The sequence below is a fragment of the Anas platyrhynchos genome, chromosome Z (genome assembly GCF_047663525.1).
Source record: "Anas platyrhynchos isolate ZD024472 breed Pekin duck chromosome Z, IASCAAS_PekinDuck_T2T, whole genome shotgun sequence".
NCBI lineage: Eukaryota > Metazoa > Chordata > Aves > Anseriformes > Anatidae > Anas > Anas platyrhynchos.
The window spans coordinates 82,099,750-82,127,646 of record NC_092621.1 but is presented as its reverse complement, the minus strand read 5'-3'; the positions used below and the strand labels follow the sequence as shown (position 1 = coordinate 82,127,646).

At 40.3% G+C, this 27,897-nt stretch overlaps 1 protein-coding gene across 3 annotated transcripts; it reads left to right on the top strand.

Moving 5' to 3' along the window:
• The first annotated feature begins 85 nt into the window (after positions 1-85).
• Positions 86-15,819, top strand: CETN3 (centrin 3). Of its 3 annotated transcripts, none has more exons than XM_027446676.3 (5): positions 86-223; positions 3,670-3,805; positions 5,390-5,504; positions 8,088-8,279; positions 15,382-15,819. In XM_027446676.3, exons 1-5 carry the CDS (start codon positions 207-209, stop codon positions 15,423-15,425), a joined length of 504 nt encoding a protein of 167 aa, XP_027302477.1. In that variant the 5' UTR covers positions 86-206; the 3' UTR covers positions 15,426-15,819. The 3 variants fall into 3 exon arrangements, with proteins under 3 accessions (XP_027302477.1, XP_027302478.1, XP_012953192.2); XM_027446677.3 differs by having other exon boundaries at positions 112-214; XM_013097738.5 differs by lacking the exon at positions 86-223 and adding an exon at positions 3,361-3,398.
• Positions 15,820-27,897: the final 12,078 nt, after the last annotated feature.

Genomic DNA, 27,897 nt, shown 5'->3' with positions numbered 1-27,897 from the left:
AACACAGACAGACACACACCCGCCGGGCGCAGGCGCACAAAATGGCGGCCCTCCCCCATGGCCACCACACCGCCCCCTGCACACGCCGGCCCCGCCCCCTCCGCGCTGAGTGACAGCCCGGCGGCCCATTGGCGAGCCGAGGGGGGCGGGCCGAGCGGCGGCCGGCAGCCAGTCAGGCGGCGCGGCGCGGCGGCGGCGGCGGCAACATGAGCTTGTCCGTGAGGTGGGGGCGGCAGGGCGGGGGGCGGCGGGCGGAGGAGGGGGCACGGTCGCGGCCGGGCGGCGGAGGGCTGCGGGTGGGCGGTGGCGGATCCTCGTTGTCAAACGAGGGGATAAACGGGGCGCTGGAGCCTCGCTCGCCTCCGTGGTGAGGCTGCGGGTTGTCTCCAGGGTGCCCGCTGGCACTCGTCGCCAGGGCGCCTGGAGGCTGGGGCAGCGGGAGTGGGGGGGTGGCAGCAAAATGGAGGGGATGGGGCGGTGCGGGGCCGCCTGGAGCAGCGCCCTTTGTGCGGTGCGTACACACCCCAGCAGGCAGGAGGGTCCTTTTTGCACAGGAGTTGAGCGATAATCCGCTTTCAGGCTTACAAAGGTGCCTGCTCGCCCTGCGCAGCCAGCCAAGGGCCACTGGGGCTGCGCAAAGCTGCGGTAATCCAGAGCCCGTCTGTGCTGTCCTGGGGGCTCTGAGGATGTGCCGGGTTCACCCTGTGCAGAATACAGCCTTGTCCACTTAGGGGATTTCTGTGGTACAGCCCCAGCTGTGCTTGAAACCTAAGCCCCAGCTGCGCAGTGAAGCGCTGAGATTTGATTGAAGTTAGGTAGCCTTCTTCTTTTTCAGTAAAGGGGAAGTAAAAGCGGCTAGCTGCAGGATTTGGGAAACATACATGCCTGAAAAGCAATGTGCCAGCCACACATGGTGTGGTTTAACCTGTCTGGCAGCTAAACACCACACAGCTGTTCACTCCTCCCTCTCTGGGTTGGGGGAGAGAAATGGGAAAGTGAAGCCTGTGAGTGGAGATAAAGACAGTTTATTAAGACAGGAAAATAATAATAACAATAATGATGACAATAGTACTATTTGTAATAATGTGTATGAAACAAGTGATGCACAATGCAATTGCTCACCACCTGCTGACTGATGCCCAGCCTAACCCCGAGCACTCCGGACCCCCACCCCAGCCTGCCACCCCTATATATTCCATACCATGACCCCATATGGTATGGGATATCCCTTTGGCCAGTTTGGGTCAGCTGTCCTGGGTCTGTTCTGTCCCAGCTCTTGCTGCACCCCAGGCTGCCCACTGGCAGGACAGAGTGAGAAGCTTGGCTTGGTGTAAGCACTGCTCTGCAACAATTAAAACATCAGGGTGTTACCAGCACTCTTCTCATCCTAAGCCAACACATAGCACCCTACCAGCTACTAGGAGGAAAATTAACTCTGTCCTAACTGAAACCAGGATAACACACCAGTTATCTTCAAGCATCTTACGTGATGTGGCACCGCATGCATTTTTTCTCTGCTGCAGATGAATATATGATAGGTTTCTTCCTGAAAGCATGTAGAATTACGCAATAACCAGATGGGAAAGGACTTCTGGGTGCCATCTAGTCCAGCTTTCTGCTCAGAGTAGATCTATCTCAAAGCTACAGGAGGTTGCTGAGTTTTTTTCTGGCTGGGTTTTGAATGTTTCTAGCAGTGGAGGTTGTTCAGCCTGTCATTGCTGCTCTTCCTGTATGTAACTATGAAACTTTTCCTGTAGATCCACTTGCAGCTTCACCTGTTGCAGTTTGTAGTTGTCTCTTGTCCTTTGGATGTGCACCTCTGAGGGGAGCCTGCCTCTGTCTTCTCCATCTAATCCTCTAGACAGTGAAGGACTGTAGTGTGTTTATTTGGCAAGGTTTTGGCAGCGGGGCGTGGCCTCTATGAGAAGAGCCCAGCAGCTGCCCCATGTAAGATAAGGGCCAGTTTCAGCCAGCTTCAAAGGGACCAGCACTGGCCAGAGCTGAGCCAGTAACTGATGTTTTTTGTGCCTTTGTGAGAGTAGATTTAGGAAAGGAAACAAAAACTGCTGGTTAGCAGCAGTTGGGAGAGTGAGAAGTGAGCACCAGCCCTGCAGCCCCCAGGTGAGTGCAGCAGGAGGGCAGGAGGTGCTGCAGGCAGGCAGCAGCAGTTCCCCTGCGGGCTGTGCAGGGAGAGGCCCCTGGTGGAGCAGGCTGTCCCCCTGCAGCCCATGGGTCCCCCATGGAGCAGATCTCCACGCTGCAGCCCCCCCATGGGTGGAGGAGCCCCCGGTGGAGCAGGTGGATGTGGCCTGGAGGAGGCTGCGGCCCATGGAGAGCCCCCGCAGGAGCAGGCCCCGGGCCGGAGCTGCAGCCCGTGGAGAGGAGCCCCCGCAGGAGCAGGGGGTCTGGGGGGAGCTGCCGCCCACCCGTGGGGGACCCGCCCTGAGTCTGTTTTGCCCATGACAACAACTGTTGAGTGATCTTCCTGTCCTTATCTCAACCCTTGAGCCCTTTGCATCGTATTTTCTTGCCCTCTTGCTTTCAGGAGGGGGACTGAGAGAGTGGTAGTGGCTGTGTTGGAGCTCAGCTGCCCAGCTGTGTAAAACCACCGCAAGGACAACACAGATGCCATGTCTGTGGCCCTTCCCCACCTGCTCCTTCTGCCCTCATCACTTGGGTCAGAACAAACTTGGCTCCTTCAGCTTCTCCTGTATCAGGTGCTGCAGCCACCGAGGCGTTGATCACGGTCTGCCTTAGAGTACAGAAAATGGATAAAGCCTCTGCTGTACTGGGGCACCCCCAGCTGGATGCAGTACTTCAAGTGTGGCCTCGTGATTGCGGAGTGGAGGGAATTACCACTGCAGTTAGTTGAGTTTTTTGACAGGGTGATCTGCTGCTGAGCTTGGTACATACCTGATGCTTCCAAGAGCGAGCTTTCAGCCTTCGGAGAGTTCTAGCTGGTATCACCTGTTACCTCGATCGAGTGCACAACTGCTCTTAGACTTCTTGCTCTGAGGCAGAGTCTTATTTCTAGGCCAGCAAAGAAAAAAAGATTTATCTTTGAGTAATATTTGCTGATCTGGGGGACTTGAGCCTTTTATATGCAACAGAAGCAGATCAAAAAAGTTTTCAGATTAGTGTATCTATGATAATAAAGGATTAAAAAAAAAAGTAATTCCTAAGTGCCAAGTATCTTTGGAATGTTTCTGAGAAAACAACAACAACAACAAAGATTTGTGGCACACAACACCCACTGTAGCAGCTGGACATGAAGTTAAAGCTGTAGCTGCATCTGTGCTTCAAAACTCTTTCAGATAGTTTAGAAATAAGGTGTTTTCAGGAGTTGTGTCATCTCAGCTGCTAACCTAGTTTGTAATGTCAAGCATTCTTTTCAACAGGTAGTTTTCCGTACACTTCTTGATTGTTTGCTATTTATCAAATCACCTCTGCTGATTTTGTTTTGGGTGGGGGAGTAGCAGTGCTATTCAACCTGCACAAAGGGATTGTCTGTTTTGGGTGTTATTTTATATTCGGAGGAGACAAGCTGGAGAGATGTCGGGTGGGGATGGTAATGATCTGTGCCATTATGGTGAGTTTTTTATTGGTGGAAAACATTATCTATAGTGGTATCAGTAATCAGTTACACTGAATTTCTCTCTTCTTGTATAGGAATGAGCTTTCAGTGGACAAAATGAAAAAGAAGAAAAGAAGAGAACTAACTGAGGAACAGAAACAAGAAATTAAAGATGCCTTTGAGTTGTTTGATACAGACAAAGATAGAGCAATAAATTACCACGAATTGAAGGTATTTTTTTTTTCATTTAATTAATTTTAGGACAGGCAATATATATCTTCTTCTAAGTGAGTTTTTATGATGGCAGCTGCATCTTTAACAATGCTCCATGTGTTTCATCTCCTGCCAGGCTGAAGGAGTGGAGATATTCAAAAAAGAAATTGCAAATATTGCATTGATGTTTGCATGGATGTAAGATTGAGCTTTTTTCCTCTCATTGTACACAGTGCAGTCACGGAATTGGCTCTAGCATTCTGCATAACAGAGATCTGAATGCTCCCCAGGTGCAGCTTGGGCAGGCGAGTAAGTGGGAAAACAGCTCCTGAAAAGCTGTCTTGTAGTGCCTTTTACAGGCACTATATAATGTAATGCTTGGTGTTGTGAAAATCTACAGGTTTTAAAAACTGAGCTAGAAGATGTAAGTCACGTTTATAAAGCTGCTGACCAGAAACCAGAGCTTACCCACTGTGCATTTTTCAGCAGGGAGCCTATGGTCTGTAGGAATGAGGTGTGCTTTTTGCTGTGCTTATGGGAGGGAATCTGTAGTTTTTCTCTCCTGTTACTAGCTGTCAGCAGATGGAGGTTGGGATGGCAGTCCTTGTTCCTAGCGAGTCCTCCTGTCTCAGGAAGCATTGTATTAGTTTATTAAAGGCTCTTTAAGCCTTTTATTAATTGCTATTCTAATTTTACTGGCTTGGGGAGGCTAGTGTTCCTGCGATAGGTACAGTAAGATTGTTTGGGGAAGAAATGCCTAATCCAAGCTGCTTGTTCCACAGTCTTGCTTTATCTCAAGAAAGCAGTAAAAATATTTTCTATTTTAACTTTATTCCAGAGTTTGGGTATTTTGTCTCTGCTGAAAGCTGCGAATAGGGTACCACTAGGGATTGTTGGTACAGTTTGTCCTGTTCCCAGCTGTCTGACTGGAAATATATTTATTAGCTGTCTAATGAAATATGGTACCCCTGAATTTAGTGCTGTTGAAGAACAGAAAGGTATGGAGTAAAGAAATATCTCCTTCTCTACAAAGTCAGTGTGTAGCATAGGGTTTGAAAGGCTATATTGAACAGGATTGTGGCTTTCTATTTCTGGTTCAGTGTTATGTTCATATGTTTGAATGCAGTCAAGGCGGTGTGTGCTGAGGATTGCCATCTCTGTTGAAATGTGGAAACTAAGCATGTATCCCTAACCTAATGGAAAAATAAGTGTTATTGGTTTATGTGGTTGTAGTTACACTGGTATTGGTGGAAAAGCGGTAAATTGAGTCTCTTGTAAGATGACTTGTAAACTTAGACATGTTCAGTAATTTAAAGAACGCTTTTCAATTTAATCTTGGAAAAGGGCACAGTACTTGAAACTTTTTTGGAAAGTCAGGAAAGAAGTCTTCCACTTATAACCTGATGTTTTATGTGTTAATGTTAATTTTAGGTGATATGTTTATACAAAGCATTTTTTGTTTTTATTTTATTTATTATTGTTGCTAACCCACTGATACGCATAGTCAGTCCTGGACAATAAGGTGCTTGTTAAAAGCAAGAAACTTTTAAAATCTGTAGTTTAATATTCATATTTGGTTGCACTTCCATTTTCTTCCAAAAGGTGGCAATGAGAGCCTTGGGTTTTGATGTGAAAAAAGCTGATGTACTGAAAATACTTAAAGATTATGATCGAGAAGCAACAGGCAAGATCACTTTTGAAGATTTTAATGAAGTTGGTATGTATTTGATTTTATACCTGTAGAAGACTACCTTCAGAGGAACTTAGCTTACAGTAGAGACTGGAGTTTGGGCAGAGTACTTTGTGTGCATTTTCAGTAACTGGGAAATAGAGGAGGGAGACTGAATTTCATATTTTTATTCAGAAACATGAACAATGAAGGAAAGTAACTTGTTGTATATTGAATGGTCAGCTGATAAATGGAGATGAATACATGTTACAGCAGTGTAAAAGGAAACAGGCTACACATATTCCTTATCTGTATAAAACTTCTACAAAGGAATAGCCCCTAACTTGAGAGGTAGATGTTTTTGTGTTTATTGATTTTTGTAGGACTCTCCTTCCCGCTTGGAAAAAGTAGTTGGCACTGGTTTTCATTGGAAGGAGTGTACACAGAGACAAACTGTGAACTGAATACAGATTTCATATAAAACAGAGATAAGAGAAGTTGAAGCAGATGCTAAGTATTGTACATCAAGGATTTTCAGCTGCTGATAAAAACAGTGAATTTCATTAGGCAGCTTCTTTCATCTGAAGAGTGTGTGTTTTGCATAGTTATACATACTTTGTATATGGAGTGATCTGCAGAATTAAAAAAATGAGGGATTACGTTTCCTTGAGGATTTTTAGATTGTTAGACGTAAATTGTACTTTTGTATACAATTCATATTTACCAAAAATATAAACTGGGATCCCTTCATATATATGCTACAGCTTTATATCTCTATTTCATGATTCCACTCCATGTGTTCAGGGTATTAAATTACATAAGGTTTCTGAAAATAAACTACCACCATAGTACTGTTTTTGGATACAAATAACTATCTGCTTGGTAATGGTGAAACAATTACTGTTATAAATGTGGTGACCCTTAGAGATTTTATAGGTTAGGATTGGAGAAAATGTGTTGTTAATGACACATAATATTTTTTCCTTAGCCATATTCCAAGTTAGAGCAAATTCTGAGTCAGAAGAAAATTGAAGTCTGTGGGGGAATAGAATTGATCAGTCCTTATTAAAAAATAAAAATTAAAAAAAAAATGATATAATACTAGATCCTAATGTTCAGTTCTGTCACAGCCAGGACCAATACAAGGTAGGCAGTCAAAAGTGCTGTGAGAAGCTAGGAAAAGTCATGTAGAAAGCACAACATGCACCAGGAAGGCAATTGCACCAATCGAAAAACTTGAATCTGATTTGAATGGAGTTATAACATGATATGTCCTTGTCACAGAGTTGAACTTGATGCCAGTTGTGGCAGAAGGATCAGGGGGTTGGAGAAAATAGGTTATAGAAACTATTATTCTGAAGAGCTGGCTGAATATAGTTTTTAAAAAAATGTTGAGCCATCAGTTTTGCATAATTATAATCTGTGTTTTAAATGTTGGAACTGACCATCTGAAATGTATAAAGATACAATTGTATTTTGTCTTGTTCTGTACAGACATTTGACCTATGATATTTAGAGACATAGTGTTTTATTGTTCTTCAGCTAGTGTTGCAGTTGCCTTTCTGCCAGAAAAAGTAGGATTTATCAAATGATGTAGTGCTGCTATGCAAAGTAGTTTTAGATAAAAATATTTTAATAAAAATCTGAGAGATTTTTATATGCATTTTAGTATACATTATATAAATAAATACCTAAATGTATAAATATAGAGATATATGAAAATAAGAAAACCTCATTACTATAGCGAGCTTATCTAAGCTTGAATCTAATAGTTTAATTTCAAGTTCACTGAGCCAGAGGAGGCAATCCATCTGCAAACAGTAGCAGATGCTAAGTGCTTCTCTTTGCACAAATGAGGATGGTGTATCTTTAATGACTTTGTAAAAGTCTTAGTAAGTCCTGTAGTACAAGACTAGCAGGTACGAAGATGTGAAGGTATTGCAGAAATGTCTGAAATAATTACAAGCAAAATATTTTTTGTAAAACAAGCTAGTTTGCCTGTTTTCTCTGTTGCAGAAGCTAACAAATGCATTTGGTAAAAGGAATAACCAAGACTGGTGAATTCTTTCAAAATGAATATCCTGCAGCTCGTAGTTGTGTCCTTTTCATAACCCTTGGGCTCTGGTTTTGTTGTTGGGATTGCTTTTTTCTTTTTTGGGGGGGCACTTTTGTATCTAAAAGAGAAGTTCCATGTGAATGTTATTCATTACTTAGTGTTGTTGCAGTGTTCTCCCCAAGTCAAAACTGTGTCCAGATCATAACATTTAAAATCAACAAATTAAAATATCTGTGTCTGTCATAGCTGATGTTTTTTTTTTTTTTTCTGAAGTGCAAGCTTGGAACAGAGAAGGCACATGTATATTTTCAATTTATATAGGAAAGTCTATTGAAAGCACGAGTGTGTCTAAACTACCGTGTAGTTTTCCCCTGTAACTGGTGTATGCCAAAGAGAAACTCAACTTATGAGAAGAGTTGACAAAGGTCAGATAGCTGGCAAGCAATTTATGCATATGAATTGGAATAGGTTAAAAATGGAAGAATAGATAAAATCTGAAATAGACTGAGGTGATAGGAAGAATGTGTGTTTGTCATTCTGAATCTTTTAGTCTAATTTCAGTATCCTTCCTACAGTGACAGACTGGATATTGGACAGAGATCCACATGAAGAAATACTCAAGGCATTCAAATTGTTCGATGATGATGACTCTGGTAAAATAAGTCTGAGAAACCTGCGTCGGGTTGCTAGAGAACTGGGTGAAAATATGTCCGATGAAGAACTACGGGCTATGATTGAAGAATTTGATAAAGATGGAGATGGAGAAAGTAAGTATGAAGAGTTAAAATCCCATATAGTTCATTCTTAATCTTCTCCCCTTTTAAAATATTGTATTAACTTGAAAATGCCTGAAATTTTAACGTTGTCATCTTTTTCTTTTTTAAAAAAAAAAAAAACACCTCTCAGCTCAGCCTTGATTTTGCTTACATAAAAGAGAAATAGTTTTTGATACCTACTAGCCCTGGAAATGCGTGGTGTAGTCTAAAAACCAAATTGATTTCTCACCCTCAAATTCATCACAACTCTTAATCAACCAATGCTTATTAAAAGATTTGTTAAAGTTTAGCTGAAAGCAGAAGTAACTGAATTGGTACATGGAAGAGTCCTTGTACTACATTACATTCTTATTTCTGTATGAATCAGTAGGAGTAAGAATCAGTAACCCTCTTACTGATTCATTAATGTAGTCATTAATGTAGTACAAAGTGCTAAGAGGACTTCTTTTGATCTTCTAGTCCAGTGTTTCTTAAGTGGTAATGTGTCATTGTTGTGATTTCAGCCTGTTAGTGTAATAATCTGTATCTGACTAATAAATCATGCTGGACTTAACCCTGGGTCCAAGCAACATCAGCTGGGATGAGTCTCTAATGTGCTTCTGGACTCAGGGGTGCTGAAGAACTCTGTGTGAAAAATTGCTCAGGGCAATCAACAAGGTCTATACAGAGTGGGCTGCAGAGGAGGCTTATTAGCTGGATAAAGAATGAAATAACAAATCTAACTTGATGCTATGCTCATTAAATCTTCCTAAGCACTTCAGCTTAACGGTGGTGTCTTCCCCCGCCTCCTTCCCCTTAAGTTAAACCTTCACATTCACACCTGAAACCTTAACACATGGATTTCAGGAGCCACTCACTTCAGACAGTCAACACAGATGCTGCATGTCAAAGAATCACAGAAACCTACTTCTGAGGTTTTTGTTTCTTTCTTTTCTTTTTTCTTTTTGGCCATTCTCATCTGCGATTTCAGTAGCAGTTCATCACCTTTTTCAGATGCAGTAACATTTCTATTTGTCAGCAACAACATCTGTTGGATTCAAAACTCCAACAGTGGGGGAAAAACAACGCATTGCTGTCAGCCCTGACAGACATTTTTCTCTGTTCTGCTTGTGGTAGATGTATGCTCCAGTGTGGAATAACAACTACGAGTTTGTCAGCTGCTGGCCTGTGCTTGTTTGCAGTTACTCAAGTACCGAAACAGTCAGACGGTTTTCTTTCAAGAGGAAAAACAGGACATTCAGACAAGATAGGTGCTGTGGAAATGCAAACTTTGTGTCAGTGTAGTGGTGAAAACAGGGAGCCTGAAGGCAAAGATAGCTGAAGCTCTCTGTTTTAATTGCCATTAGAGTGTTATTGTTGACACTGTTACTACAAGAGTATTGCATAGTTGAGAAAACTTTTCTTTCCTTTTGGAAATACTGTCTTCTGGTATCTCTCTGTTTTCTGAGGCCCTGGTTCCCTAATAAATCCACACTGCGTAATTCTGGTGTTCCTCCACACTGCCAGGTGTGTCCTCCACACATTTCTTGCATTGGTATCTGTTTCAGTAACTGCATAGCAAGCCATCTGCCCAGACTAGCTGTTTGTTATATGCTTTATTTTGAGCTTGTTTTATTTTTTAAAAGGAATAGGTATAACAGCATTGCATTGCCTGTATTACCTTTTGTTTATTTCTCTAAAGACTCATATTAGTTTTATTTGAAGGAGTAGCTGTAGAGGTGAGAGCAAGTAGAAAACATCAGTCCACATGCACATTTTGTTCTTTGTTTCTCTCCTGGAGTTACCAGTGGAGACACCTGAATCAGGATCACTGATGGTCTTTGACTACAAGCTAATATAGACCTGTAGCTCCTTTTAGGAAGGGCATAATTGTGAGAAACACTCCGTAGCCAATAACTTAGGCTCAGGTGAGGATCTCAGTGAAGCAGCAGTTTACTGGCGATTGCAACGGCGGGCACCCCACAAGCAGGAGAGCGCACCAACTAGTTCCAAAATGCAGTTCACATGTATATCCTTTTTGATGACAGGACCCTCCCCTGTCATCATTTTCCTTATTTATCTATTATTTTTCTTTCTTAGAGTAGTCTAGCACAAGATTGAATATGAAAGACCGGCAGCATAATGTTTGTATGTGGTACTGTTTATCCATAATGTTCTGTGTTTTCTGTCCTTTAAAGAAAACTGATGCTGCTTCTAGCTTTGAAGATTCATTCTGAAAAAGTAAATAATCCCGTGAGTCACTGTTCTGTTCAGTTTCAAACATCTGGGTCATGTAACAAAATTTCACTGTCATCTAGTTCTCCTTCTTTTCCTGCCAAGGAAAACAAATCTGAAAGTATTAGTTGGTAGCATTTTTAATTGATGCCTTAAATACAGGAATAATACCACTTGTGGTTAAACGCTCTTGTTACATTTGAAAGATTGTTTTGTTCACAGTGAAATAAGGTCTGTTATGTGATATCCAGGCTGCTTGAACCTTAGTCTTTGTAGTGAAACTACTGAGCTGTGCTGGTACACTCTGACAAACTTGCTGCTGAAGTATTCTCGACATATTTACATCTGTCTTAAAAAGGTAAATCATCTTATTTTCATACAGCTGGTCTTAGGAGTGACTCCTGTTTTGGAGTATGGCTGTTTTTAGAAACTCCGTGCTGTCAGTTCGTGCAGTTTTTGTCCTGTGTGGATGCATCTATAGGAAACATAATCCAGTGTTGGGTCTTAGATTCTGGCAGAAAATTGTGGAGAGGTGGGGAAAAAAAAAGCTCCACTGAATTAATATGCTTTCTTACCTCTCCAAGACAACGTTTTCTTCATATTAACTGTAATAATGCTTACTTTATGATGATGTATGTAGTGGAAATGAATGAAATCTGAGACTAGGGAAGACTGTGATTGCTTCTCATTTCATTGTGACTAACTTGTGAACAGATCCCGAGTCTGAGGAGGATTACCTGGGTTACTGGGAATTGTTACCACATTTCTCTTTGCAGTTTGTTTGGATGTTGGAAAAATTGTTTATCATTATAATATTGTATTTCCACTTAGCAACATTATTGAACAAAGATGTTTTGAATCAGAGAATATTTTGGTAGGGATGTTTGCATTTGTGGTTCTTATAACTTCCTTTGGCTTCCAGTTTTGGGATGTGTGCAGTATTGAAACTGGCTACGGAATATTTCTGGAATAGTCTTCAGAAATTGTATCACAAACACCTGGGTAGAGGTTGTGTCAGAAGGAGGTAGGTTAGTATGAATACCATAAGCATATGTAATTTTTTTTTAATTACTTTTGTTTTGTTTCTTGTTAAACAGCAGTCAGTCTCAGCACAGTACTTCTGGAGAGAAAATGTTACTCCCCTCTGCCTTTTTGACCTTTTCTTTCTGTATTTTTCAGTAGTCCATCACATAACCAGGCAACACATGAAAGACTCTCCAACTTACTCATCCATCATTTTGTCAGTGTACTGGGGGGAAAAAAAAGAAAAAAAAAATCCTCAGTACGTTGAGGAAATGCATTCTGTTCCTCTTCTGCAGAGCTGTTCAGCCATTCTCATAAGCACAGTATTTCCATAATCCCATAGCAGAAACAATTGATTCCAAAAAATACAGCAAATAATTTGCCTGTATGAGGTGAAAATTCAGTCAAGACGTGAATATTGGTTGTTCAATCTACTTGATAATACCAGGGCTGTGTTTGTTCTGTGCAGCCCTTGATGCTGGTACATCCTCGGCTGCAGGAAATGGACGTGAACCACCCATCCAGGGAGCTGGGCATTGTGTGCCCTGAACAGCAAGTCTGTGTAATTACTGTGGGAAAATATTTTCAAATCTAATAGATAGAATTAAAAATCTAATCCACTACTTCTATTTCTCTTGTGCAACAAAACACAAGGGTCTTGTATTTTGGATTTTTTTTTTAAAGTTCAGTGCTTAGTGTCCTACGTGCAGGCTTATGGCTGAAGAGGTAAAAATAATGTAATATGTAGTTCCAGCTTTTGCCTCTTTTTCTGTGTCTAATGTTTGCCCTCTGGTCGGTAATGTCCTGGAACAGTACCATAGAAATAGAATAATTTGACATGCATTTAGGGCTTCATATTGGACTGACAAGCTGATGTGCCTGCAGGCTTGCCTACAAAGGAAGGAATTTGTATCATGCTGCAGTGAGCATTTGGGCTGTAGGGGGTATGCCGTAGGTCCTGGAGAAAGACAGACCTCTAAAATCAGTTGTGGTCTTTCTGGATGCTGTAACTTTTTCAGACCATGAAGGTAGGTAAGCACTGGAGCCTTGGAGATGTTTCAGAGCCTGAACATCCTGATTTAGATAGGCTGCTTTGAGCAAGGGATTGGGCTGTGATTTTAGTGTTCAGTAACTCAAAAGGTATTTAGAATTTGTAAGAGTAATTAATTTCTCAACACAGAATTATGAATTTGTTATCTTTTAATAGATTTAGTGTATTTGTAGAAATTGATTGTCTAAGTGAATTAGAGGAAATTCAGAGCTTACTCCTTGTTAATTGCTGACAAAGATACATAATTTACTTTGTATGTAGCGAGGGGAAATGCAAGCCATTTAATTCAGAGCCTTGCATAAGGTTCACCAAAGACTAGGGAAGAGTCTTCAGAAGCAACAGTAGAAGAGAATAGGTGTAAAATGTCAGGGCGTAGTCTGAGCCCAAGCTAACTACTCATCCCTTTTCTGACATCTTGACTACTTGGAGAACAACCAATGGCTTCACATTACTAACTGCAATTTTATACTAATAATTTTGCCTGATCTGTGAAGTTGACCATAGCCTACTTCATTTTCATCTTTAAAATCTTAGTAGCTTTGCCAGATGTTTGAATCATACTTTTCCAATTGTTAAGTTTTAGGGAGTAGCTAGATTTCTGTGGTCATCAGCCAGATGTGTGTGTGGTTCCATCTAATTTCTGTTCTTACAACTAACCTGATTAAGTTTCATCTCAAAATTCCTGCTTAATGTGGCTTACTGAAAAGCTTCTTTGGACTCCAGATATGTTCTTCAGATAACTGCTGTTGGGAAAGGTCATGTATATTGAGACTATTGCTCTCTTCATCAAGTAAACAGTGAAACTGGAAATTATCTTAAATAAGATAACCTGTAAGTATTTTTTAAAGCAACTTATTGGCTTCAATGTCTACTCTCTTTTCATTTTTGTAACTTAAAGCAATTTCAGAGGCTTAACAAGGGAAAGGAATATGTTGCCTGTTGACCAGTATAACTAAATCATATGGCACTTGTTTTATATGCATAAAAGCTTTAATTGATAATTCCAAACCCATATTTTTGTGATTTTCAGTGTAACTGACCAAGAATCAGAACTATTGCTGAATGTAAAGCATTTTAGTAGAGCCAAAACCGACCCAAACTCATCTGTTCTGTTTTCTTAAAACTGTTCTTTGTTCCTTATTCTGCCCTTCAACCTTCACTTTCTACGAATGAATCGATAAATATTCATACACGTAAATATCCTGTATGTGTTTCATAATCATCCACCCTCTCCTCTTATCCATATTCTTAATTATTTCAGCATCTGCTCCAAATATATTCCCCTTTTAAATAGCTAGAACTGTTTCTCAGCTCTTTCACACCTTCTCAGTATCTGTTTTGTAATATAAACCATTAAAATGACAATGATTAGTATCAAATCATTGCTAGCCACTACATTCTAAGAACAAAAATGCATTGACACATAATTAAGGTGGAAAAGACATACCAATACATAAAAGAGAACTTGCAGAAATGTTGTAATCATCTGAACTCAACACATGATAAATGTATCAAGTATAGAAATATATGGTTATATTTGAAGATATTAATGAGGTAAAGTTGTAGAAATGCTTTTTAACATCACACAGACAACGTTGTTCTTATGTGTAGTAGAATCCGGTGACTGACTAACATTTCAGGATGTATGGTCCTCAACTAGATTAAAATAACTTGTCTCTTATTTTTTAAAATGTGTTGCAAGAGGGCAGATTTATTTTATTTTATTTTTTAATATATTTTTAACGTAGTTAATTTGCTTTGCTTTCTTCCGGCTTTAAATGTAACTCATGCTTTGCAATACTTTGTTTAGGAATAACTTGGGTACGCTGGCTGGGGTAGATAATTGTCGGGGAAAATTTGTCATACGTGTCTGGTCTCTTCGTTTCACTGAGTTACTCTAATCATTCCCCAGCACAGTAATTAGTTGCAGAGTGAACATGTTCATTGGCTAACTCTTCTACAGTGCCTCTGTTTTAACATATGAGTAAGGTCAATAGCTCAGGTATAAGTGCAGCAAAATAATTAATGACTGCTAATTAATTTATTATTATGACTTAATTTCTTCGAGTACATTTGTGTAAAATTTCAGTTAATTATAACTGTAAAATGAAGAAAGTTCAGATGGGGGAAGAGCTTGTCAAAAGTCCTTTTTAATTCTAGCTAATTTATTGAATCATTAGTAAATTATCTTAAAATTCATTTTGTATTTTGGCAAGTGTTACAGGTTTGGCAGAGAGGAAAATGATGGTGTGGGTGTGTTGTTTTTTTTTGTTTTTTTGAGGGAGGAGGAACACAAAGGTCTGAATGATGACTTGAAGAATAAAACAGAATTTGATCATAACTGAAACTACTGCATTGTTACTTGAGAAGCATGTGTTTAATACGTTTTATTTACCGTGTTTAACATTTTAATATATGTTAAAGTCATAAAGTGGCATGTTTTTGCTTAGCCATCTTTTTAAATACTTTTCTAATATTTTTGTTTTTTTAGAATATTTTTACTTTCAGCATTAGAAATAGTATCTTGTTATATAAAAGCTAGATTCTGGCTTAAGTATCACACATAATTAAGATTGCATTCTGACTTTACCCTTTTACATGCAAAAGAAAAAAAAAAAGTGAAAACTCTGTTCTAAATGGAAAAAAAAATCATGTATAAAGCGTGGTTAGCAATCTGTCAGACCCAACAAATACTAAGTTGGAAACCTGCAGAGAAAAGCATAATACAGATACACACATTATTTTCTCTTCTGTTTTATGGATATTTGCTGTTTGTCTAATATTTTTCTTTTTTTTTTTCTATAGTCAATCAAGAAGAGTTCATTGCTATTATGACTGGAGACGTTTAACATCAGAAAAGAAGACATGAATTCGTGGCAAAAGGGATGAATTAGTGACATCTGCCATTCCAATATTTTCTACTTTGTTTCTGTAGAGTCATGTAGAAGATTACTTTCCTCACTGATCGAAATAACACAGGCTTTATATGCTGGTACTTCGGTACTTTTTACAATTAAATATTGTCACTCAGATAATTGATACAGCATATTAGAAGAAGTAAAACTACATTTCAGAATGTTTGAGTACTCACTTGTAAAATAGCTTTGTATAAGATTTCTAAATTATATTGTCTTGTAAGAAGCGTTTGAAGTTAACTTTGTGTTATGATTAGCTATGGCCTTAGTTTTGATACATAAGGTTTGACAAGCTTCCATTTTAATAAAATATTCTTTACTATTGCAACTTGAAAGTCTTTGTTTTTATTTTATTTGAGCCAAGCAATAATTTAAAATCCTTCAAACAAAATGTGTGTTGTTTTTTTCCATTTATAGATTTTTATTTCTGTTCTAGATGAATGGTTACGTTAAATGAGCAATCGTTTCCACCTTTATGATGGCAGAGGGCATGCAACTATGCATGGTGATACACACTGTAGCAAAAATGTGCGAAAGTCATGCAGATGACAACCAGTGGCTCTATTTTTCAGTATGTACACCTCTGATACCTGTGGAAACAGTGGCAATTGTTTATGATGTGTGGATGCTCTTTCTGCAGTATCTAGTTGGGACAAAAGCATTGTAGGGAATGAATTTTTCAAGTAGTTAGAAAGACTGGGTATATTTCTGGCTTACCAGGTGTCTTCCAGATTGATATATCAGATTGGTATTCTGCATTTCCTGTCTGTTGGTTATAGTTTCTGCCTCTTAAATTTCAAATTTCTATCAAGAATTTGCTTGTCTTGCTTAATCCTGTTATTACCTTTCCTGTCAGAAGAAAAATCTCTTTAAACTCAATAATCCTGGGTTTATCAATAAGTGTGCCCTGCACAAACACACGGAGCTTGCAGTTTACTGGGGACAAAGGTTACACAGTCATCAAAGTTGATAGATTTTTTCCTTTTACATTTTCAAGTGTGTGTTATAAAATAATTATGTATGAAATACTGTGGTGTTCTCTATTAAAACAACAATATCAACACAGTCACACAGAAAGTTACAACAATGTGAACCGTCTGGCAGTGGCTCCATGTCGCTGATCAAGGAATATGAATAGACACCTCACGTGGGGCAGAGGACCATCAGCTGGGATTTCCAGCCTGGGCTGCTCTTAGAGAGGTCTTAAAAGCAGACTTTGCTAGTAAGGGACATTATTTTTGTTTAAGTATTTCCATTTTGACCATAGCAAAGTGAATTATGAAAATGTAATTGGGGGAAAAATGGTAGGGATAATATTAACAGGAGATTACTGGGAGTGAGGGAGTATGGGGCTGATACTTACCACGAAGTCGTGGTCATCTTCACGTTCAGTTAATGTCCCATAATTAAAGTTTGAGTAAAACTCCCTCTGCAGTGTATTGGAAATTGGTTTGTGTAAGCAGGAACTTGCTCAAGCAGTAGACAGCAGGAAATATTTTCAGGATGAAGACTGGTGTTTAAGGGGGGAGAAAGGTTACTACATATAGTATGGACATACTTTTATATAGATTTCAATAAGGAAAATAAGGAAAGGGTAAAAACAAGTTGAAGGATTCTACCATAGAAGAGAAAGTCTTGCTTGGGAGCAAGTACTACAAACCTCTTTTAACGTCACTTCACATGCTTTGGAATACAATAGCAAAACCAACACTACAAAACCCTATAACTTCTTTAAAACAACAAACAAACAAACAAGCCTACCATTAAAAAAAAAAAAAAAAAAAAAAGCAAAGCAAAAAACAACCAACCTTTAACCAATATTTTGCAGTCTTAGCAGATTAGTTTGAGAAGGGAATTATTCAAGGGCAGAAATTTGATGTTTGGGAATGAACTGCTCTTAACTATTTTCTAGGAACAATACAAATACTGTGTTCTTCAGTATTTCCTAGCTTTGCTTTTAACATACAAACAATTCTGGGGACATTTTTATTTTCAGCAGACAGTGAGAGTGATAGAAAACTTAAAATGGTCCCTTAGCAGTCATCAAAAAACAATTCTTCACTGAGTATCGTACCCTTATTTTGAATGTTCTAGTTTTCTAATACTCCATTGTGGCTGTTAAATGACTTTTGGATGGTTTTTATGGGGACATTACTGCTCTGTTCCTCAGAAGATGGCTGGTAATTACTTCTTGATAGGTATTGCTTCTGGTTTGTAACTGGTTCAGTAAGATGTGCTTTTTCTCTTCTGGATTGAGGCCTTGTTCCACAGCACGCTTAAGCCATCAGAAGTCGGACAATGCCAACGTTCAGGGCACATTTGAAGGAGAAGTTGCAGCCAAAGAGGAGGAGGGCCTGTGGGTCCCTGCTGGCATCTTTGTCCCTGGGCATAGCTCGTGGGGACCTTTTGCACTCCGGCTGCAGCCCAGGAAAGCATTTACCTTGAGATGGACACCGCACTGGCCAAGTGTGGTTGTGGCGTGAAGCTGGGCGGGCAAATCCTTCCATTTTCAACCTTTTGTCTTAAGTTTTGCAGGGTGTGTGCAGTTCTGGGATGTCACAGCTTGCTAAACCATTAAAGGTGGCAGAGGCTTTTGTCACAAATCATACAAGAGGAGAAGCTAAGGACGGTTGTGCTGAGTGACTGCAGTGGAAGGTTTCACTCCCCCCAGATTGCTTGTAGCTGCGCGTAACCACTCACATCGTTGGAGGTTTTTGTGTACTCAGATCTGATGGATGCACTGCTCACATACCCAGGCCTTTTTAATTTCGCACACATGTGTCAAGTTGGGCTCTGCTGTTAATTAAGCAAGGGTTGTGAATGCAGCTCGCCGTGCTGCATGCACAGCCCTATCTGAAGTGAGAGCCACGTCTTTCTTTGACGTGCTCATTAGGTCAAGAGTTTACAGAAGATGGTGCCTGGCACCAGCAAAACTTTTGTGGAAGTCATTTTCTGTAGCACTCTCGCAGAGAGATAATTGCCACTGAAGTGAGTCCACAGGGATGCTGGGAGTGTTTTCATCACAGAGAAGTGATTCCACAGAGATAAGAGGTCAATGTTTTGGGCTCTTCTCCCTTCCCTGCACTGCACAGAGGGAAAATCTGTGCAAACCCATGCGGGCAGTCCCGCTAATAAGAAAGAAGCCAGAAGAAATACCATAAACATCTAGAGATCTGCAAGTATCTTACTCTTCTGGTAGCACAAGTGGTTCACCTGCTGTAAAACTGTTGCTAAGCAAACTGAATGTGTTGGCAATTACCAGCCGTCAGAAGTGATAGCTCTCAATATATAATAAGTGGAAGCTCTCCATATGTAGGTCTTTTTTTGAAATGCCGCACGAATGTTGGCCAGTGGAGGTTGTGTTTGTCACATATGTCCTTACTCATTTGAAAACCGCTTCGCTTTTAAACGAATACTTAAAGGAAGTCTAAACAAATAAAGAGATTTAAAGAAGGAATTCCTTCAGACATTCCTCCTACAGGAATATGGAATGGACTTAGTGGGAAATGACTGCTTTACTAATAATTATGAGTAGAGACCTGTTTCCAGCCAGGTAGTACCTGGAATGTTTTTCAGAAAACGTTCTAACCATTTGGATAAACATCTTTTATTGCAAAGGTTAATTGCAAATGTGTTATCTTCATGTAAGTTCGTAAATTTCTGAAAGGGTCTTTCCACATTTCTGACTGTTCCTGAGGGAGTAACCTTGAAATTTAACTAACAATAAAACCCAACTTACTGGTTGTGAATAGAATGTGGACATTTTGTGCTGGCAGAAACTTGGAGGAATTTACACCAGATTCTGCAACCTTCTTTACTTGGATGGGTGTCTCAGGTGTTGGAAGGACTGGCTCCTAGCCTGCTCCAGGGGGCAGAGGAGATGCAACACAGCATCTGTCCCTGTTGTAAATTAAAATTTAGGATAAGAAAGAACTGTCTTAGAAAGCAGCTACATGTTGAAAAAGGAGCTGTGCAAGCTCATATAACAAACAGGTCTATTTAACCCAGTTATGATGGAAAACGAAAGAAATAATCCCTTGGGCTCTCTTGTTTATTGAAAGACAGAGCTACAATAATACAGGTCAAAACTGTATAGTAATGTGCTACATCAAGGAACACAAAAAAGGAAATATCTATATCATACTTGTGATTGCTGTGTGCAAAAACAAACCACAGGCCAACACACAAAGTAAAATGTAATCAGCAAAAAATGCTAGTTAATGTATCACACTATAGACCTCCCTTAGAAAGCCATTTGGAAATAAAGATAAAAATGTCCGAGGGCTTAAAGAATACGGTTGGCAGCCCACTTTTTTGGGGCTCCTTAGTGCTGAGGTATAATCCTGCTCAAAATGTAGCTGTCAGAAGAAGTATTAACGAAGCCGTCTCCTCAGTCTCCACACTGGAAGTCAGATGATTCCCTGCTACTTTTAAAAGAGCGAAACACAACTCCCACTATCATAGCTGAGGTTTCAGCAGCTAATAAAATAGGTACTGATGTCTGGGGCTATGTGAGTGAACTAATTATGTCTGTTTATAATGGCTGCCACGTTTATAAAAAACAGTCTCAGTGCTAACAACATCTAATTCGTTACTTTGTGAAACATTCTGAGTATCATGGCTTGGAAAAGTGTTATTGTGACTCATTTTTGTAAAAAGGTAATATGTGTTGTCTTTCCCACACAGCTCTTTCTGACAAATTGATTGCATCCTTGCCAGGGCAACATTAATGGCAAAATCGATTTATATTATATGCATTTTCTTACATCTAGGTGTTTATGAGGTGGAGTTAGTGCCATGTTAGTGATGCACCAGGAAGAATTTTGACTTGATTGCTTAATGAAGGACCTCAAATGAAGTATATATCACTTCAGCTGTGCTTCACGTGTTCAGAAACTCGCACAAAAGTTAACCACCTTTTTTGTGTTCACATTTCTACAGGCTTCTGCTTGAAACCCGGTAGGTTGCATTGGTAAGAGGAAATCTGAAAGGACAAGTTTTGTCAATTATTTTTTTACCCACTAGGGGGACCCATTGTTATGACTAAAAAGTGGAATCTGAAGTTAGTGAAACGAGAATAATCAAATGTCAGGTTGAATTTTTATAGCAGAAATCTTTTCGCTCCGTGTGTACACACATCTGAGAAACCTGTGTGCCTGTTCCACCTGCATAACACAATTAGCCAACTAATATACACTTCTACGCAGTAGAAATAAAACCAGCATTTTGCACATGCCGAAAGCTCACCTCTCTCTGCTGGTTCACCGTGCATCTTTACTTTGCAATACAAAGAGACAGAAAATAGATTAATTGCTCGTGATACCCAGGCTTGACTAAGAAAATGTATATTTGTTTAAAGATGTGCTAGTCGTTCTGTTTTCTTTCGGTGGAGGGGGGAATAAAACTATTATTTCTCTCTCCTGACAGCCGAAAGCAGCCCTGCGTCCTGACTGTTTCCTGCTCCAGACATGCAGCCTTCTCCTCCATGGGCTTTGCATCTCCGTGCTCTGATGCTCAAAACCATCTCTGGTGCCTGCCTGGCATGCTGCGTTGCCTTCCTCCTGTCTCCTCAGCACACAGCACCTGCTGCCAGGCTCCTCTCCCTGTCCTCCTGATCTGTCCCCTGTCCTATGCCGCCCTCAGCATCCCTTTGAGCTTCCACAGGCATCTCAAGGTTCATCTTGTGTAGCGCTGCCCCAGCCACAACACAACTCTCTTATCACTCAGAGTGTGCTGCCTTGCCCAGGTAAGTCAGGTGTGAACGGACTGAAAAAACAAACAGTGATGGAGATTTTGGCACAAGGTGTTTTTTTTCTTATCAATGGTCATTTCATCCTGGTGTTACATTTCTGCCACTTCTCCCGTGCCCCCTTCTGGGCCCTCTGAATCTGGCTGCTCTCTTGTGTCAGGATACGTGTGGCACCCAAGCTTCAAAAGGCTGGGGACAGCACACATCTTGGGAGTGCCACAACAAAAAGCTACGGACCTTGTTTCTTACTGCCTATGCTGAAATCATTTTAATGCTGTTTCTAAAGCTTCTAGAAACCATGCATTTTCTCTGAGCAAGGGTATAAAATTCTCTTAGTTTTTGTTATTTCACTCATTTAATATTTTAAATACTTCTAGATTTGAGGGAAACACCATGTTTTCAAAAAAAAAAAAAAAAAAAAAAAAGAGTAGTTTTGCTTAAATATGCTTAAATGAGTGGAGATTTATCTTGATTTTGCACTCAAGTAAAATGTTTTTTCCCAGCGTAAAGGACTGGTGTCTGACTGTGTTGTGCGACCATTTAAAAACTATTTCAGCAAACTGCACATCTGATCCCTTTCAATGCCCCTTTCTGATGCATTATGTTGAGCATTGGGATGAAATATTCAGATCATATCGCAGTAACTAATGGGTCTGCACCTCCCTTCCACGATGAGCTGCAGGAGCTGGGCACCTCAGTCCCCAGGGTCCTGGCCCTTATGCGTAAGAGGCTTTGAAATCCCTCTGCTGTCATTGCAAAAGAAGTGCCCGCACCCCCACAGAAGTGACTCAGCTCCTAAATCACGTTGGTGTTTTTGCAGTCATTACCTTCATCCTGCGCAGGAATTTTGATATTCTATGTGTGGCAGACTTCCAGATATTTTTTACTTTTTACTATTTATTTATTATTCATGGGAATTTAAGCAGGGGATGAAAACAATTAAACTGCAGGTGTTTTTGTGAGGCTGCAGTGTGGTTGAAATAAAAATGTGCATCTGTTTCTCTGTGGGTACCAAGATGCTCAGCAGCAATGAACCCGGTGTGGGTGGCTATGTGCTGGCCTTTGTGCCCCCAGCAAACCTCAGGAGCACCATGTACAGGGGTCACCATGACCCAGCAGATTTTAGGGAACAGTGGTTTCTACCCAAGGCTGTGGGGTTGGGTCACTGCAAGCACGCTCTGTGCGATGGGCTTCCCACCTGAGGTGCCGCTACCTGGTTCTGCAAGCAGCGTTGCTGCCATCACAACACCCTGTCGAAGGACAGAAGCTTCCAAGGACTCCCTGTCTTAGGGCTCTTCCTGACCACTGCTCAAATAACCCCTGTGCTGGCATTTTCTGCCTTGTGAAGACTTAACCAGGCCATGGAAATTGACTGGCAGGTGTTGCACTGAGTAAAGAAGTTAAATGTCCAGCATCAAGCACTGACTCCTGGAAATCCTGCTGCGAAGCAGCACACCCTGCTGAAGACAGACACCCTGAAGTCTGTCTGTTGAAACCTTGTGTGGTGCTGTCAGTCCGAGCCATTTTAGTTGAGCTGGTACCTGTAGCCTGGCTCCTGCTGGTGATGCACACAGGGTGGCGGAGTTATCGCACCTCCTGTTGAGGTGCTGGGCAGCCTTGGAGAGGGTCTCAGGGCTCTCCATCTTTCTTCCTGGCTGCTGTAGTTCACTGCTCTTTGTGGGATGCTTTGCAGAAAACATCAGGCAGGGAATTCACGGGGCTGCACGGGGCACATAAAGCTCATGTTAGCATGTGTTAGGATGCAAAGAAATGTGTTTATTCAGATTCTGTCCCAGGAAACAAGGACAACTTATGCAATCTAGTAGGAAACTACCGACTGTGGAAGCTTTTCAAGCTGCTGCAAAGGTCTGTGATCAGTAAGAATATGAGATATAAAAGAATAAATGAGCTATAATAAATACTGTAATAATACACTTGCCCCAGACTTTATTCAGTGCAAGGTAGTAGCACTTCATTCCTAACTACTTCTGATTGCTAAATGACCATCTAAAAATGTGCAGGGGGTATGTATTTATATCAGATTTCATTTGCAATCATTGATGGTTTATTATTTATTTGTATTGGCAGATCTAAAAATTAAAATTACCTAAATGTACTGTTAACCTACTTTGATTGCAGCCTGTAAAATGTGTGCTTTAAAAAACCCAGGAACCTAGTCGCTGCTTCTGAGGCTGTTTTTCTTTTCAGCTTTGGAAAGAAGTATTTACATGCAAGGGTAACGATGCTAAAATTAATAAACTAAGGAATCTTTGCTCAGAAGAGACCAAAAGAAACTTGTGTGTTCTGAAATTGATTAAAATGCATTCTCTTTGGCTAGAATTGAATTGGTGCCAGAAGAGTGGTCTCAAACCCATGTGGAAGATTTATTCTGTAATTTATTTATTTACTTTTTTCATAGCTTGCAAAATCTCTGTGTAAATAAACAATATACCCTAAATCCAAACTAGCCAGGTCAACTGCAGTATTTACTCAGCCCAATGTGCACAATTAAAAAAAAACAAAAACACTAGTACAAACAAGAGTGTAATTACTGTGAGCTCTGTTTTGTTTTTTATAGACTCTTCTTGGTGTCTGACACTTGGTATTCTCAGATGTATATTAATATGGCTCGAGGATTCCTCATTTAAATTACTGTAATCTTAACTGCATTCTGAAGTAAATACTAAGTTTCATAAACTGCAGAGTTACTTAAATATTGCTATTTTCCTTGAGCACCTGCTTTTTCTGCTTGTTAGAAGTAAGCTTTGTGAATACTGATTGGCGTCCTCACTCAGCCCCAGAGCTCGAGCCAGGAGCATATGATGGATTTCACTTCTTTGCTATATTTGAATTTTAAAATCTTACCTTAAGAAAGAAAAACAAATTTAAAGGGCGGAAATTCAGTGAAAGGCACCCAGAAAATCTATCGGGATCTACTAACTTGCCATTTCATCTAAATATAAAATATGCACAGCAGTTGTACAACTGTATGTTTATATGCAGCTCGGCATTTTTGACTGAAAAAGAGAGCTTTCTTAATATAGCCTAAAGTGTGATTTCGCTTGGAAAAGTGAATCTGTAAACTTAGCATCATGTTTATTGTCTTAATGACTTTTCAAATTCCAGACTTGATTTGTACACTGGCGCAGCAGCTTGTTTATCCTAACTGCAAGCTCAGTCTGAGGTCAACAAGTCTAGCGGCGTTCGAGGGCCCACAATTAATGCAGTAGTACATCTGTGGGAACGATTACGCAATTTAACATCTTATCATGTCACCACATCAATCCATGGTTGCGGTACGCCGGCCTATAAAAATGCTGCTGTCCTTCTCCAAGTCTCTCCACCCAGTATTGTGTTTTCCTGTCCTCCTCCCTTCTGCTTTCCGCACAAAAGGGAGTTCACTGAAATGCCTGGTTTGCCCCCATGAGTGCTAACTTCTGAAAGGAAGAGTAGGAAAGCAGCAAGGCTTTCAACTCTCCTACAGAGCCTGTCTGAGGGAGCTGGGGTTGTTTGGCCTGGGGAAGAGAAGGCCCTGGGGAGACCTCACAGCGGCCTCACAGTGCCTAAAGGGGGCTGCAGGAAAGCTGGGGAGGGACTCTGTGTCAGGGGGTGTAGGGATAGGACAAGGGAGAATGACTTTAAACTGAAAGAGAGTAGGTTTAGATTAGATGTAAGAAGGAAATTCTTCCCTCAGAGGGTGGTGAGGCCCAGGCCCAGGCTGCCCAGAGGAGCTGTGGCTGCCCCATCCCTGGCAGTGCCCAAGGCCAGGCTGGATGGGGCTGGGGGCAGCCTGGGCTGCTGGGAGGTGTCCCTGCCCATGGCAGGGGGGTGGAATTAGATGGTCTTTAAGGCCCCTTCCAGCCCAAACAATTTTGTGATTCTCTAAAGGAAGTACTTGTTTGTTCTCTTTCAAACCTAACTCAAGGGTGCATTGAATTCATTCAATGTGAGCAACGTCTTACCCCAAGGAGCTCCCCAACTGTCATTGGCTTCTCTTATCTCAATCTTCAGAAGAATTTGAGCCATCACAGCCTGGTCCCTGCAAAAGTGTAGTCTGATGTTAACTGGAGGTGTTTGTTTGCTTAATACCTCTTGCCTACTTTGCTGGGAAGTGCCTTCACCAGGTATGGAGAAGTTATTGCTGCACTGCCTGTCTGATGCCACTCTGAGGACAAGTACAAGTTATTGTGTTTATTGATGATGTTACCATGTAATGGATTATTACACCGAACTTCTGCTGCCTGTGAACATGATCAAAAATAGCCTATTCAGGCCATGTGAAGGGGAACGTGCCCTGCAGTCCTGGCAGCATGTAACCCAAGGTGGTTTGCTTCAGAGTGGCATAGAGCATTGGCTCTTTGCCACTGCAATCTTAGCTAGGATATAAATGCTGTATTTATTTATTTATTTTAATAAGTAATGCATTCTGAATGATATGACAGGATGCTGCTTCAGCATGGTGTAATGAGATCATTTGGTTCCAGTTAATAGAAATTAAGTATCGGTTATACTGCAAAATAACCCAGTGGAAGTCCTACCTAAAATCTACACAAATCCATGAAAGTTTGCTTGTATTTATGTGGATTATTATTATTTTTAATACCTTTCTTTCAGAGCGCTGAAAAATCTGAAGAGAAGAGAAATTAAGTTGTTACTGAAAAACCAAACAGGCTGCCATCTCTTTTTATTTTCTGGGCTAAAGTCCAATTTTGCACAGCAGTTGCAAAGAAAAAGCAAACGCATCACTAGATTCAGCGAGAAATATTGTAACAGTATGTAATCTCTGTCAAGATAAAATTGCTTTGTGATTTACATTACAATAAATCCTGACCTTTAAGTGCTGCAGACTAAGCTAATCTGTGAAGTACTTTATTCTATCACTGAATCGGTGTGTGAAGCTGAAGCAAAGCGACTATATTCGTCCCACTATGGTGTTGCTGAAGAGTATGTATGAAGGCAGATTATGGTGCGCCACTCCACATGCATGACAACAGTGGTGTAATTGGAATATGTAGCCAATTTCTCCACTGTGGATTACTCTGTGGAGTTACACTGTGGAGTTACTTTGATGCTGCTGTAGGAAGTATAAACTAATATTTTTATAGAGAATCATATCTAAATTGACATAAATCAGGACATAAAGTTTAAGAATACAGGCTTACCCTCCAATGTGAATTTGCTAATAGCTCATCCCCTCCTTCTCTTGCTCCCTTCTTTATTAATTTTATATTATTAATATTTATTCTTTTATATTATATATATATGTTATTGTTATTGATATTATTATTGTTGTATGACAACTTACATGTCATCTTAGATATTTCAGCCTTAGTTTAAATGCTGTGGCCTTTGCCTCTTGAAGTCTGGCTTAGAGCACTGTTTAGGTGTAGCCTGTTGTCGCCTTTGGCACTCAACTTTGTGTTCTGTTGTTCTACTTGCTGAAAAAAAATAATCTCTAGAATGAATATTTCAGGGATTCTTTAATTATGCATTTACCCAATGGTCCTTACCAGAAAACACATAATATTCACCAGATTGAGTAAGTAGGTAATCAAGCAGTTATTAAAACAGGAATTCTTGACACATTAGCCCATAACACAGCAGTTAAGTTTATTGCATCACGGTCTAAACACTTGGAACACTTTTAGCCTATGTATTTATATATGCACTTAGAGGCACTCTTATTATGAAGCACTTAGGTCTACGGAGCCAATCAGATCTGCAGACTAGGAACATATTATAAACTCTGTAATTTTGCTTAGGGAGCATCTCATGCTGTGGAGCTAACTGCTCTTTAAAGCTTTTAACGTTACTGCAGGACCACCTCACTTTGATGTTCGCTGGAAAGTTGGGAAGAACCACAGATGGTGGAAAGCGTCTTTCAGGGTCTTTCTCAGGTCTTTGTCTTGTACTAGTTTTATTTTTTATTAATTTAATTCTATGTAGTACTCTGTGGCCACTTATATTTTCTGATATATGACAATATATCTCATTTATCTCAGAACAAGACTTCCATTTCTCTGTATGGCATTCCTTGAACTATGCCATCCGTATGCCATCCTCTTGAACTGTATGCATGCATATAAACTATATACCGATTGCACATACATGTCACATACTCTGTTACACACATATATTTATAAATATGCACCTATACATTTTTTTTTTTCATTTCGTATATAAATATACACATAAACACTAAAAAACAGCATCATTACTCAAGCCTGTTCGGATCTGGTGCTGTGGGACAAGTCAGGAAGGAAGAGCAGAGGCTGATCTGAAACAGATGCTGAAAACAAAGATGGGCACTGATATGCGGTGTTACGGAGAGGGAGGAAAAGTTACACGACTTCAGGAAAAGGAAGAAACAGGGTCATGAGAGAAAGAGCTGTAAGAACAAAATATTCTACATGATAATGAATGTGACGATGAGCAATATAAGTTTTTCAGTTTCACTTAAATGGATGTGAAATATCTTTTAAATATTTTACTCTTATTGATGAGTCTTTTTAGATTATGACAGAAACTCTTTGGAAAACTAGAGGGAAAGAAGGGAGGCATTAGAAAAACTGTGGGGGGGGGGGGGAGGACGTTAAAATATTTGACATTGTGCTTTGAAGAAATCTTGTCATTTCAACTTTTTTTTTTGCAAACCTG